The 15911-nt window shown below is 29.7% G+C and overlaps 1 protein-coding gene across 7 annotated transcripts in view; it reads right to left on the bottom strand.

The window, feature by feature from the left end:
• Positions 1-1009: 1009 nt before the first annotated feature.
• Positions 1010-15911, bottom strand: part of LOC105251006 (rho guanine nucleotide exchange factor 12) — a 34604-nt gene continuing 19702 nt past the window's right edge. For 4 of the 7 annotated variants that reach the window (XM_011257474.3, XM_011257476.3, XM_025409430.1 and 1 more), the window contains 9 exons: positions 15178-15230; positions 6673-6944; positions 5255-6586; positions 4772-4888; positions 4302-4478; positions 3747-3970; positions 2867-3017; positions 2600-2646; positions 1010-1547 (listed from right to left, as the gene is read on the bottom strand). In XM_011257474.3, coding sequence (XP_011255776.2) covers positions 1449-1547; positions 2600-2646; positions 2867-3017; positions 3747-3970; positions 4302-4478; positions 4772-4888; positions 5255-6586; positions 6673-6944; positions 15178-15230 — 2472 coding nt within the window. In that variant the 3' untranslated portion in view covers positions 1010-1448. Of the gene's footprint in view, positions 1548-1669; positions 1962-2599; positions 2647-2866; positions 3018-3746; positions 3971-4301; positions 4479-4771; positions 4889-5254; positions 6587-6672; positions 6945-15177; positions 15231-15911 lie in introns of all 7 variants that reach the window. The other 3 variants (XM_011257475.3, XM_025409431.1, XR_889165.3) reach the window with 2 other exon arrangements.

Below are 15911 nucleotides of genomic sequence, written 5' to 3'. Positions count from 1 at the left end.
CCACAAATTTTCCTCATTATGTAACAAGTTAATTGTTCCAAGATTTTTCTTATCTGATTCACAAAATTCTTTTATAAATATTCTATATGAATATCAAATTATTAAAATACATCTTATGATTGCTACTTGTAAACAGCAGCTTTTTAATGCACAACTTTGTAATGTGAAAAAATCGCATTTTTTATGATTTCTCTTAATATCTCGCAAAAGGATTTTTCTGTATTTCTAGTATGAAAAATCGAATATTCACAAACTATTATAATTTTCATTTTACTATTTTTGAAATAATGAGTGAAATCCAGATTTATATGTTGCAACATTGATACATGCACGAAAAATTCGAAGAAATTAACAATAATTAACAAAAGTTAATTAATAATAATTATAGTGTACATAATAATTAAAGTGTACAGATTTTTTCGCGCATAACTTCGTTATCCATTTTTGCATATACATATAAACCGGGCTTCTTAAATAATAATAATATTAATAATAATAATTAATAATAATATATAATAATAATAATAATATACAGGACTCGCAGTTCGCAAAATAACAACGATGTAAAAAAAATTGTATCTGATAGATTAGTGCAGATTATGTAAATCTATTTACATAAAATCTTTGGCAAAATCATCGATTCATATTTTGGTGAATACAGGAATGAAACAAAAGTTTATCAGCTGTTTTATTTTGATAAAAACTTTTGAAAAATTTAACGAAAGAAAGCATGAGTGATATATAACATCTTATTAATCGATATTTATTGTTAAAAAGACGTACGATTTATGAAACATGATATTTAATATATTTAATATAATTATTATATTATATTATTAATAATAATTACCCACATATATACTAATCATGTTTAAGAATCTGATTTAAGCCGATATATTGTTTAGTACATCAGCGAACGATTTTCTTTCATGGGATTATCTTGAAGGAACTTTATATGTAAATAATCTATATAAATTTGGCAGGACATGAAAAATCACATTGCATAAAAAATATGCGACGTATGTTTCCAGTGTTTACAAAGTAATAAAAAAAGGTCATTTAGAAAAAGAGACAATTTGTGAACACAGATTTTTAATATATATCGTATTCTATAACATTACGCATTGAATTTCTATCAATTAAAAGAGAGCTAACAGTATATAAATATATATTATCATCGAAATATTTTTCCCAAAAATTTTATCAGACAAATAAAACAGCTTGAAAATGACTTGTTTCTCTCTTCTGTATATATGTAGCATTATTATCCGCAGTAAAGAATTATATGTCTCACACACGTATATATGTATCGTCCGCGTTTTTCAGTTTTTTTTTTTTCTACAAATAATTCTGATCTCTTTCGGTATATGAGAACGTTCCAGCACCGCTCATGAAATGCACCAAGATCAAGAAGGATATGATCGACGGAACGTTTCCTCCGTTGCGCTTCAACCGACGCTGTCACCCATCATTTCGGTTTCCACTTGAAGATTAAGATTTTCTGGATTCGAATCCCCAGTTATTTCTGCGCGTGCGTCGATGAGCTCCTATTGATATGTACAAAGTATGTTACAAAATGTAATATGAAAAAATTGTACAAAGATATACATATATATGTACATAAAAAATTAAGAATCTTATATTAATCATTCATTTTAAACTAATCTACCTTTTCGAAATTACTCGAGTGCGATCAATCGATTCTATTGTTTACTGCGTAAAAAATCCTTGTATATATATCTCTGATGTCTAAAATCTTCGGGCCTTCACTGCAGCCGCATTGGATTTATACGCGTATATCGTGATGGTAGAAATAAATTATTTTTTTTGTCATAATTTTTTTCATATCAGATAGAATAAATTCTCATAAAATCTATCTCTCTTCATGAAAGCGAATAGTTTATGAATTAATGGCTGTTTAAATAGATTCGATTGAATTACCATCAATTTTCTCTGGAAATCTAAGACACATATAGATTGAATTATATATATTTTACTAATAAAGAACAATTAAAATGAGAATTTTCGATATATTTTATTTATTTATACCATCAAATGTGAGTGATAAAAAAAAATTTGATTTTGTATAATTTATAGATTACAATACGAAAAAGCAGGAAACTTAAATCATTATGTAATTTCATGGCAAATTCCAATAATGAATTAATGAAAATATTATTGCGAAATTGTTTGAAAACGTCATATAAAACTTTCTAAAAGTCATGAAATAACAAAATAATGAAAAATATTTTATAATTCATAAGTTAAGTAATTCATAAAATAGATGATACAGTTTACTGATAATTAAAAAATATCTCAGAAAAGGATCTGTAACAATCATTTCCATTAATTTTGAAGATAATAACTTTGATGAAACAGAATAATATTTTATATTCTATCTAATAAACAAGAAAAAATATTTTTGACTAATTCCAAAAAAGCAATTTCTATATCTTTTATATATAATAAATAAATAATGTTAATTTAAAATATACATTGTAACGTCTGTTAATTTATTGAGAATAATAAATATAAAAATGCTGTAATTTAATGCAGTACATATATTTAATGTACAATAAAATTAGAAAATCTTTCTTACATTACGAGTGATGTCATTGGTGCAACTGTCTTGATGCACGACGTCATCTGTAAAGATATATTATATATTATTGGACTACTTATAATAATTTATGATGACTTAAATACATCTTTTTTAAATATATTGTAAGTATTTCATATTCGTTATATTAATGAATATAACAGGAAAAATAGACTGTGTTTGAGATATCTGTCATATTTTTGAAATTATTATGTAGATGTATTGCAACAATTTTAGGAGTAAAATTAAAGTAAGTAGAATACTAACCAGTGGCCGTTTGCGTGTGAGTCGTCGTGGTTACTACTTCCGAAAATTCACGGCGCTGTACGTCAGTATCAAGTGCATGTATACGTTCTCTACTTCTACGCAATTCTTTTCGTAATTTTTCTCGCTCTTCTTCTCGCTCCTTTATAATTTCCTGTAATTTATTCAAATTTAAAATGAATTGAAAAGCATACAAATTTTAAACTGGAGGTAAACTCTGCTTATTTTAGTTGTATTTTCTTTTTCACAATTAAATGTATATTCAAGAAAGAGAAAAAAGAAGATGTAAATATCAAAAAGCTTTATAAAAAGCGATAGAATCACGAGTATATGAACACGAGTATATCACGAGTGTAGATTATCTTTTTACATAAAAGTTGGTTTAAATGTTTACAATGTAGCTTCTCTTCTTTCTCTCTTGCAAGATAAAATGTTTGAACGAGAGAAAGTAAATTTGCTTTATAATTATTTTATTAGCGTCTTTTTAAAGGTATTCTGATATAAATTTACTATATAGATAACAGAACACAGAAAAAAACATTTATAGTTTATTCTTAGTTTATATATATATATATATATATATATATATATATATATATATAATTAGTTTATATGTATAATTTTTAATTTTGTGAGAAAATTATATATAAACAAAATGATAAAGCATGTATAAATGATAATTTAATATTATACGTAACTCTTTTTAATAGAGTATAATATATCATTTTGTTTTAGCTTCATTTATCTAAAAGAGTGATAGAATTCCAATTACAATCGTAAAGCCTATCGTTTCTTGTCTGAGGTAAATGTAATATTCTGAAGACGTTAGATAAGTGAAGATAACGAGAATGAAGAAAATAGAGTATTTTTACGACATATTTACCAGCAGTTGCGACAGCTGGGAAAGCTGGGATGTCAGATAATGACAAATCGGTTGCATCATCCCCATAATCGATTGCTGAGGATGCGAATGATTTCGTAGTGTGGGACAACCGGTAGCTTCGCATGCAGCAGGAGACGATAACGTTGATGCTCCGCACGATGCAAATATCGTTTCCGTTTCGCTTACATTTAATGCAGAGTTCAACATTCCCACTAGATGATCCGCTATATACAAAAGAAAAATATATGTAGTGCATATAAATTTTATTTTATTCTTTCTCTTCCTATATCAATTATTGAGAAATAAATATCTAATTGAATTAGTAATACTACTAGTATAAGCTATCAATTTACTGTAGTATAAGAGCATATACATTTTTTACATTTTAAATTAAACAAATAAAAATATATCAAGTCTTCTTCAAATTTTTTATATTTTTGCTTTCGATAATATATTAACTCAAACTTGAATATCATGTTTAATGAAATATATATTTCTCTTTAAACTATTTATTTTTTAATGTATTAAGACTTTAAAAAAATTTATTGATAATACTTTGACTAATGGCTGCAAGTATAAGTTCAGCAGGTTCCTTTTCCACAGAAGATGGTTCAGATGCTATGTCTGCCACATGCTCGAAGTCTTCTTTAGGAATATTTAATATATCCGCCATTAATATGTGTTTCTCAAGCAGAGCCTGTTTGATTATTTCGTCCTTACGCCTCAGACATTCTGGAAAATATTAAATATCCACAAATTTTTTTGTTATTGAATTGTGTCTTGTTTCAGTAAGATGACAGGATTCATTAAATTCTCTAGGAAATTTTTATTGAAAATTATATGTATATATTTATCTATACACTATACTTCACGTCACAATTATATCAAAGTATATATAACTTCAATAAACTTTTGCAATAAATGTAATATAAATATCACGTAAAATGTCAGCAATACTTAATAATTTGCGTTTTAAAAGAGGATAAAATAATTTAAAATTATATTAAAAAAAGAAACATATATACCTATTGGTGTAAGAACCGGCTCTGCAATATGCACTGGTGGTACTTCTACATGAACTTCCAATGGATCTATCAATGAGAGCTGAGTACATGTGACCATTCGTAGTGGCTCCGCTATACCTATATGTAGAAAAAAAGTATGAATCTCTCATCTTAAAAATAAATTTATTTTATTATTATTATAAATTACTAGAAAATGTTTTATTAGACGCGTATTATACACATAGACATTAACTATAATTCATGTTTAAAAGCTCTCAATTCCATATTGCAAATATATTTGATTCAGCATATTTTATACATCTCGAAAGAAATTAACAATGTAATATGCAGAAAGATATGATTCACAATTCGCATTAGATTGATATAAATGTATAAAATGTGTCAAAGATTGTTCCTTTAGCTCATGAATTAAAATCTGCGGTTATAACTTTCGACAATCAGCATTTTTGTAATAATTATCGTAATGTTTACTCGAAATACAACCTGTCATTGGCGACTCAACAGTCGATTGCTGTTGCATCCGTTGTTGCGTTTGTTCGGCAGTCGTCGGAGTTTCCGTAGTCGTGGTGGTTTCCGGTGTTTCCTCATCATGTTCCTGCATGCCGGCAGGAGCACTTTGTTCAAGCTCCCTCGATTCTCTATTCTGTGATTGAGTCTTCTCAACGATTATGCTATCTGCTTCTGAAGGCGATCCGTCTTCCATCGCGTTTGTCGGTTCCTCTGAGAGCATAGTAGGCGGTGTTGGTCTTCTGCCCTGGCGATCGCGCGCCTTGTAAGCTTCCACTGCCTCGGATATGTGCTTACACCAGAGCTTGCGTTCTGCGGAAGTCGGCGCCACCAGATTATACATTTGCGCACCATTCTGCGAAGTATTGACCAGATAGAGAGAGTCCTTTTCGGCGGCATTGTGACGTACGAGCACAGTGGATAGCTTGACGATTGGACTGAGCACGGAATTGCCTGCCTGATTAGTCGTGTTAATAAACTTAAGCAGATACTTGTCATCTTGTCGATGTAAGAAGAAGATTGTGTCATCGAGCAACACTACATGCAGATCTACCGGCTTTGGTACCGAGCGATTCGGCATCGATCGATTCGGTTCAGTGCGCCGCCACTGTAACGGTCCCTCGTAAATCAGTTTACGTTTCGTGATGTCAAGATTTTTGAATTCCTGCACAGTCGGATGATCGAACTTGTCAAAGGCCGATCGATCGATCGCTCGTTGGATGTCCGTGAGTCGCTGATGATCATCAGCCTCCTTCACCGCCTGGTTAACACGACTCAGGATCTCCTTACTACGTTCGAGACTGCGTAACATGGCCGCCTTTTCTTTCTCGTTACTGTCCGGCGTGTACTTGACGAGATTCTCAAATAACAATGGGTACTTGGTGAGTCGTAACATGCCGGTGAGTATGTGATCTTTCAACTGAAGCCGACGGCACAGCGGATTCGCTTCCACCTCATTTAGGAAGGCGTTCAACTTGGAATCCTTGCGTCGACGATCCCGTAAAGCATCCAGAGCAACTTGCTGCTTAGCGCAGTAAGTTGACGCGGCCCTCTCGAACGCCTCGCCAGCTTCGCCGTCGAACATCTCCAGCAGAAGTTCACCCACGTCGCCTACACACGGGTTCTCCTTCTTCTTTCGCTTCATCGACTGATTGAAGCGCGAATGGATCATCAACATTTCGTCCAAGTTGGAGAAGAGCAGTTGAATCTGATCTAACGGCAGCACTTGAGACTCTAACAGAGGCTTGTGGAAGACGTGCGAGAGCACTTTTAACGCGCGAACGTGGGAGCGTTCGGTGTGAAATAATTCTGAAAGAAGAAAAAAAGATTTGTAAACATTTTATTAATGCAGCAGCCTCTTATCGAGGCAGTTTCAAAACAAGATAATTACTTACCGTTAATAACATCCTGTCTCTTTTTTTCAGAATTGCTAAGCTGTGCGAGAACATCCTCGGCAACTGCCTGGCTCCAATCCGGTGGATCAGCCTCGACGTCGACATCACTGTCCCACGAAGTTGAAGCACTTGCCGCTGATGTGGTGGGATGTACCTGCTCCAGGCTAGTACTGGGACTATCCAGACTCCTAGTTGATAAGCTGCTGTTTGACGAACTACCAGCCGAATTCCCGGGGAAGGTTCCAGAAGGCTCGCAATCGCTGGAACCGACTCTATAGTCAATCGTTAGCAATTTATGCATTTATGCTATTAACTAATTATATAATCTAGTATTTTTCAACGTAGTTCGGACTATCATATCGATTTTATAAGTAACATACATTTGACTTTCTCTTAAAAGAAGCCGTAAGAACTCGCTGTCAACAGATCTTGACAATTAAATTCTCTATTTTTTTCCTTTGTTTTTTCAAGAAACTTATTTTAAAACTTTCATATATACGTATATGTTTAATGCAATCAAGAAATTTTTTCTGTCATAATAAATTTAAAATATTAAAAATTTCATTTGTTTATTTCATATAGAAAATATTATAAATGCATGCAGTTTTTTTATTAATTTATAATCTTGTTTTCAATCTTTGATACATACATACATACATATTTAGATTTGTTTATTTATTTATTCGTTTAATCTGGGTATTTTCAATTGATGGAAAAATTGATAAATTGATTTTTGATAGTGAGACTAGAGAAAGTGAGAAAATTTTAATATTCTTTTCTCAACAAAAATAAGCTTTATTTTATTTTTATTAATTTCTGTTTCTTTTTACGAGATTATATATTTCATTATAAACAATTACTGTACTTCTTATAAACAAGATTTTATTTCAAATTTTCTATTCAGGAGATTGCATTAAATATAAAATATTACATAAGTAATCGATTACATTGATATACAAAAAAATAAAAAAATGTCTTTCCTTGATAACATTAATTTTCATTAAAAATAAGTCGAGTTAAAAATAAGATTATATCAATTTATAATCTTTTTATTAGCTCTAGGTTTTGAAAAATATTTCAGCTATTTTAAGAAAACAAAATGCAATCTGAATTTAACAAATTTTGCAGGAGAATTTAATATAATACAAAATTCTTGTTTAAACAATTAATATATTGAAAAAAATACAAATAAATTATTATAAGCAAAGTTATAAACTTGTTTTCTGCTAAGAGACCAGTATAAATGTTTGGACTTTACTTGAAAATTTCTGTTTGTATTCTACTTTTGGAATATTCTTTGTACATTCCAATAGCAAGCATAGATATACGGAAATGAATATTTATTAAAAAAATGAATATTTATTTAAAAAAAGTTATATATATAATATGAATATTTATTAAAAGAAGTTATATATCATGAAAATGAAAGCTAAAACTTAGAGTGTCTTAACTGTCATATTCTTTTCTTTGTACATCAAAAGGCTAATAAAAATCGACTATTTTATGGCAGACTATATTATGAGGCAGAAATATGTTTAGTGGATTGAAAAAAGAACATTTAATGAATATTCCATCGAACAGCACCAGTCGCAAAAACAATAGAATCTTTTTCGCGCGATGAAGTATCATAAAAAATACCTTTCGGACCTCGTACGTCGCTCATTAAGACAGCGCAGATGATCGCGCGCGGAGATGGTGGTGGCAGCGTCGTCACTCGGCATAAGTATTTCGGTGATGCTTTCGTCAGCATCCGAATAATTTTTGGGGGTAGCGGCGACATCAACTGACCGATCCGAACGTAGGGTCGCCGCCACCAGCTCAGGATCGCCCGGGATCTCGTTACCGTGAGAAACAAGTCGAGGGCGGACGCGTCGCGAACTGTGTTGCCTCATTTTTTTATTATTATTATTTTTTATTTTTTTTTTATTTTTTTTTAAATCTCCTTTCAGTCCTCGGAGGGCTTCATTGACACGTCACACGACACCAAGGGACACGCGTGTCCGCACACTTTGCCCGTGTATGCATTCAGCATAAATGTTCTCCGTCTCTTCTCTCTCGCGTTTATACGTTACTATACTTCAGAATAAATTTTATATGTTCATGTTATAAATGTAATGAAATACTATCGTTGTTAGGAGAATTTTTCAAAATATTTAGTTTAGTTTACATTGATAATAAAACGGCGAGATTTTAAAGGTCGCTGGTTCAATATTGAAGGCTGTATAAGAGTGCAGTGGCATTTCAATCTAAATTGTAGGCGAGGTAACATTCCCAATAAAGAGAGACCTTTAAAAAAAAATACAGAATGTGCAGAGAATAATCACGAGCTATATCTTTCCTTTTGATACAGTTGATAGAAATTTTTCTTGTAAAAATATCGTTGACAGAGCTCGACAATAAGAGAACATGCTTAGTTCTTAGTAAGTACTGTAGAATATTTTTAGTATAAAAGATATTGCCTTTTATTAATTAACGTTTGAAAAATATTCGTTTTAATTATATAATGTGTATCCCTTCTTTTAAAAAATTTTTTGCTTGTGTATATATAAAAAAAAAATCAGCTGAAAAAGTTATAGTTTTCTTCAATATGCTGTGTATTTGTATGCAGGTATTTGTATATGAAAGAGAAGCTATTTATCAATAACGTATTTTGTATTTATGAATAATTTATTTCATGTTTATTTTTTTCTCATATTATTTTTATTATTTCGATTGTAAAAAAAATATTGTAAAAAAGATAATCCATTTTATTCAATAATTTAAAAATTTTTCAATTATTAAATTCAGTAAAATCACTTGCATTAACATAATTTCACTGACATCTTAAAATCGCTACTATAATTTTGATCAATTTCTTTTACTCTTCTTTCGTTATATAAATCTGACATAAATTAGCTAAAAAGTAAAAATATTGATATAATGTTGATTGATAATTAATATTGATAATATTAAATTTTCACTTGATTCCGCACTATCACATTTTTTACATGTTTATTGAAAGTTTTTGATGATAAATTGAAAGAATCTCGAATTAAAGAGTAAAATATCCACGTGTATAACAAGTTTTAATTTTGATCAATGATTTCATTTTAGTTTAATCTTAATCTTCGCTCAATTTAGTTTAATTTCAATCTAATCTAATTCTCTTATATTTTCAAAGTTTACAGACCTTTCTATCATTTTATGGCATTCAATAACACAGCATCAAAATGTCATAAAAGTTATTATGATTTTCTTATCCGTTTTTCTCAGCACCAAAATAGCCAAAACAATCATTAAATCATGATGCGAAGGAACGATCATAAATCGTGCTTCTATAAGTGATAAGAAACTTTTTAAATGCGCATGTATTCACATGCAAATTTTTAGACTGAAGATATATAATAATATATAGAAAAAGACTCTCTCTCTCTCTCTTTCTCGTCCTCTCCCTCAAAAGTAAGCGCATTTTGCGTTAAGTATCTAAAAAATCCGTAGCTCAAAGAATTGCGCTTGGTGAAAGATACTCTGTACAATCGTATTGATTCGAGGGTATCGATCGCTTCGGAAATAAAAGCCAAGACATATCCGTGCTCTGACATCATTCCATTTACCAGCGTGCACCCATATTAGAGGAACCTGGTAAAAACGGATCGTTTTTTTTCACACACTTTCTTATCGATTCTTTAAAATAGAGGTAAAATAAAGAAAGAGCTTTCGTCAAAATCTTCACCATGCGAATATAACTGCGGCTTAAAACTTTAGATTCTGTGATCATCTCAGTTAAGTTCAGTCGTATTTTTTCAAATAAAATTGCACTATGTGTTTACATTTAATAGATCTATTTTTTATAATTAGAGAAAGAAAGAGAGAGAGAGTGGAGAGAACAGGCTGTTATAATTTTCTTCATTTAAAAATAATGTGATTCATGTAATTAGTATAAAAATCATTTTTTTTTCAAGATATCGATGCATTTTATTGAATCTATATGGAATCTGTATGGAATAAAATTTTGTGTTACAAGTAAATTATCATATTTTATACTTCAATTTCAAAAGACATTTCGAATTTTTTAATCGATAATATTTTTAATCTATGTACGATAATTTTTACAAAGAAAACTAAGATATTAGGTACAAAATAAAATTATACGTTTTTTATTTTTATGAAAGCAGTAAATAATTTTTTAAATTATATTCCCCCAAGATATTAAGATAGACTCTTTTTATATATTATTTTTATATAATTATTATTAATCAAAACATTTCAAAGGGAATGCAATAGAAATAAAATTGATTTTATTTCTGCATATTTTTTAAATGTGATAAAAATATATATATAGTTTAGTTGTATTATGGCGTCTCTCTTTTCTCTCTGCACTCCTTCTTTAAATCATCTCGAGATGCTCGAAATGCGAAAGCAAATGCCGCGCAACAAGCACTCGATAGACTCGCTTGTCATTCACAAAATTACGAGCAGCATTACACGAGTTCTCTGGCCGCTGTATAAATAACCGCGCATAATACAGCTCTTTTGCAATTGTCATTGAATTTCGAAATATGTCGTTTATCAATATGCTTATTAATTTTCTCGCATCGGTTATCAATGACTTAGAAAAACGTTAATCGTGTACATCTTTCAGATTTAGATATCCAGTCAGTCGTGCGTTCCTTAAATTACTTCTTTAATTGACTTTCGGGGATAAAAATGGAAAGCTCTGCGGAGCGTTAAGTTAGTCTCGACGTTCCATTTAAAAATACCCTCGCACAGGGATCAAATCAAGATATCGTTAATTCGTAACAAATTTTACCGAAATGTCTCTGTAAAATAAAAAAACATTTAAAGATAACGAGATGAAAAAAAACTGTTATTTGTATTATAAAAAATAAGAAAATCCTTTAACGATAGAAACTTTCAAAGAAATCTTGTAAACTTTCTTCCTATTCGTTAAAAAAGAATGATACGCGATGCTATATTCTTTAATAGTTCAGATTTATTAAGTTAATCGCGCGAAATATATATCTTGTTTTATTGCCCAGCGTTAATTTTGTCTTTTTTATGAAAATATCCCAATTATTACACATTGGGATCCCTTCCATCCTGCAGGATTTTACTTTGAATAAGCTGTTATTGATAATTTTTTAAAGTAAGACACATGTGAAAGTGCTCTCTTATTTAAAATAATATTCAAACAGAAGAAAAATGGAAACTATTCTCTTCAATGACATCAAAACTTGTTTTATTTTTATATTAATAACGATTATAAATTAAGCAACGAGATTATCCTTTGAATTAATTATTTACTGAACATTTTCTATTGCAAAATTCTAAATTTTAAGAAGCAATATATACAGAATGAGTCATTGCAAATAGAACACTTGCATATCTCTCTTAGATCTAAAGATACGACAAGATGTGTAAGGCATAACTTAAATGCAATTCTAAACATGTCTAACATACATTTACAAGTTGAAGGATATATTAAATAAAATAATAATGTTATACCTTAAAAAGATCTCTGTTTCTCCCCCCGAAATTATTCTTGCATAATTTCAAATTTCTATGTTATTTTCGTATTTATAATTCGGTTAATATAATTACAATTTAATAACAGCCAAATCATTGAATCTTGATGTATGTATATCAGCCATAATATACCGATAAATTATAAGAGATAAAAATCCGTGATTCTAAAAGAATCAAATAATTATGACAATTCTAGAAAAAAATATGGTATTCATCCTTTCTAAATTAAATGAAGATATTTAAATATTTTTTTTAAGATTTCAATAACGTATACTCATTTGTCAATTAAAAAAAAAAACCTTTTACGACAAGATTGAAAACCAAAGATTCAATCATTGTGTCATATCGTCATTAAACAATCGTATTGCCATTAAACTTTTCTGTGCATTATAGTTTTCCTTAATTATTAATCCACATATTTCCGTACATATCCCCGTCAGAAGAGCGCACGATTTTATTAAGGAGCGAGACAGAAAGAACGGCGTCGATTCATTATTGACTCTGGAATTGAGTCAGCCGGAGTCACTGGATGCGAGACGGAAAAGAAGAAAAAAAAAACTGCATAAAAATTTTAATCGGTAAATTTACAGCGACTTTTACTATCGAATAATTAGAAAAAGGGATTACAAGAGCGACACAAACAGATCCGAGCGAGAGCGAGCTCTCGTAAGACGTCGTAAGGAGCCGAATTTTCTGCCGTGCCGAAACGAAAAGCGGCGTTTCAAAAGCGTCCCGAAAGCGTGGGTGTTTCGTGCTGTCGAAGCTACGCAATAGCCATCCGCGGAATTGAACGTCACACTGAAGGCCTCCCGAACGAAGGCTCTGTATACACCTTGGAACGACAAGAAACGAGTCTGCGCTCTTTGCACGTGTTCATTATGGAAAAGCGACCATGGGGGAGGCGAGGGGTGAGGCGAGGGGTGGAGGAACGCTGCCAAAAATTCGTAAATCTGCTTCTCATACGACTTCAGCTTCGCGCAGAGTCAAGTCTGGTCAAATCAGTCATCCTCCCCCGACTCTCCATTTTTAACAGCTCGGCCGAAACGTCAAATTCGACAAACTCGAATAACAGCTCGTCTTCGATCGATATGATAGTGCCAACATTTTACGCTCTTTTACACGCGTAATAAGTTGTGTACCGAAAAATATTTTAGATTTTCTTCTGACTGCGTTACTTTTCGCACTCAAAGCGAAATAAATTATATATTCTATAAAATAACATTTTCATTAGATACATTCAGAAAGGAAAAAGGTGAAAAAAAGTTGAAAGAAAATACAAGCGCAGGCAAAAGAAATAGACCTTTCGAAAGCGATATAGTTGTCTGAATTGCGTCGTAAATGACATAATTTCTCATAAAAAAATAATAAAAAGTATATTATAATACTCTATCCAGTCAATTGCGAGACTTTTGAAGAAAGACATTCTTGATGAAAAAAGAGTTTCATCTATGCAATTATATATTGACATTATATCCGATATAATTTATTGATAAACAAGATACTGTACTTGTATCATATGCAACTATATAAATTTGCTTGCATGATACTATTAGTATCTATCATAATAAATGTCAATATTATTATTAAATCTTATTGATCTTTCAAAATGGTCTATAAAATATTTGCAGTTTTGCATTAAAAACTTGTGTGGCCTTTGACAACATAATTAATTATCACACAAAGAACTTATGTATCTTAATGAATAAATATTACCGAGCACAAGAAATAGACTTTTCATATTCAACACATTATTTTTCTGAAAATTATATAATGAAAAAATATTTATACCATATTTTTCACTTTTTATGTATATTTTTTTTCTATATGAAATAAACTTTATCGAGTATGTTCCCCATTATTTGCATTATTTATCATTATATTTTTAAATCTATGTAAATATCATAAATTTTGTTAAATTTTTAATACAATGAAATATAACTCTATTTAAGAAAATTATTAAAAAAATACATGTATATTTATATTAAGAATATTATAACAAAACTTAATAATATAAATATTAATAAATATAAATATAAATATTATTAAAAATATTAATATGAATATATTCTTTTCATAAAAATTATGAAATGTATGAAAAAAATTTTACTTATATATTTTGTATACAAATAACACGTAAATACATATATCACTTAATTTTGTTATATTTTACAATGACTAATGTGCAACGAAAAATGTTTTTTATGGAATGGAATATACCCCATGATGCTTGCTACAAATTAAATGAAAAAAAATGTTCTGTGTCTATTATTCAAATACTTCCTACCTCGTGTTAATCAGCTTAATTGATCTTAAATTATAAATCAAATAAAGGGAATCAATTTAATAAATTAGTTCAAATAATGCAATAAATAATGAAATTTAATTACCGTCGTAATTAACTTATTAAGTTCGCATGATCGTTTGCATGACCCGAGGTGCATTCATGTGAAACATATAAATTCTTTTAAAAACATGAGGGTAAAATATGTGACGAGAGATTTCGAGAGATTAAAATTCTTGGGTCCTCAAAACTGTAATAACGATAAAATTCATAATATTTGTAACAAAATATTGAACTTCTTTTCTCTCGCACATGTCGAAATTAAGTAATTCCTTCACTGTATCACTCTTCTCCCTTTATGCTTTAAATAATATTTAATAAATTGGAAAAGTATATATAGGAGAAAAGTATATATATAGAAAAAGTTACTTTGAAAAAAAATGTATAAATCTATTGTATGTCAAACACAAGTTATAAAAAACTAATTATATATTTCGTGCAAATGAAAAAAGTAAAATTTTTTGTTTCTAATTGATGTCACTTCAATTAGGGTAAAAAGAGTAGTACGGTAAGAGTTATTGCATTATCCTAATGCATTATATATTCGTATATCGCACAAATTTCTAAGCTCTATTCATGATTAAACATTCGAGAATAATCGTGCTTACACTTTTAAAAATACTGTGAGTATATTATTATTATAATAAAAAAATACTCACTTTGTTTTGGAGAGATTCGGATCGCTGGTTTTCCTCTTTTCTCTTAGTTGCCTCTGCAATTGAAAACGTGCAACATTAGATTACTATACTAATGATAGTTTCATCGTTAAGCAATGAAATAACACATGTGTTTGTGAATGCTTGGTGCATTTTTCACGATACATTTTTTTCGAAATGTCGAAAAAATATGTCATAATATTTGCAATCTTAATTTTACTAATTAAGACAGAATAGTAAAAAAAAATTACAAAATATATTCTCTCATTCCACAAAAAGAAAATATTAATATTTTCAAAGCTTATAGTAATATTCGCTTATTACTAACAAAAAATTTCAACATGTGCCTAATTCTATTTATAAATTATAAAACATATGAGTCGTCCACAGGCTAAAGCGATTCATCAATCAAGTGTTTTAACATTAAAATTTTAAAAAATTCGAAAAGTTGAGTTAATCGCTTTAGCTTGTGAATGGCTCATACATAAAATTATCAAGAGATAAATTATTTAAATCTAGGACACTGCGGCACTTTTATACGAGGTGTTATTCATCAATAATTGGCAAAAATTAAGATTTTTTTTTTTAAATACAAAAATCCTAATATGAAAATCGAAATATACACGCATGTTATATGTTTGTATGATATGTAAAATAGATTATTAAATATATTGTATGTCTGAGACAAAATTCTTTATATTATATAATTATATGTAATATTTAAAGGGTTTCAATAT

The sequence above is a fragment of the Camponotus floridanus genome, unplaced genomic scaffold (assembly GCF_003227725.1).
Source record: "Camponotus floridanus strain SB8 unplaced genomic scaffold, Cflo_v7.5 scaffold264, whole genome shotgun sequence".
NCBI classification, from domain to species: Eukaryota; Metazoa; Arthropoda; class Insecta; order Hymenoptera; family Formicidae; genus Camponotus; species Camponotus floridanus.
Note: the sequence above shows the minus strand (reverse complement) of the source record. Positions and strands in the feature narration are given on the sequence as shown.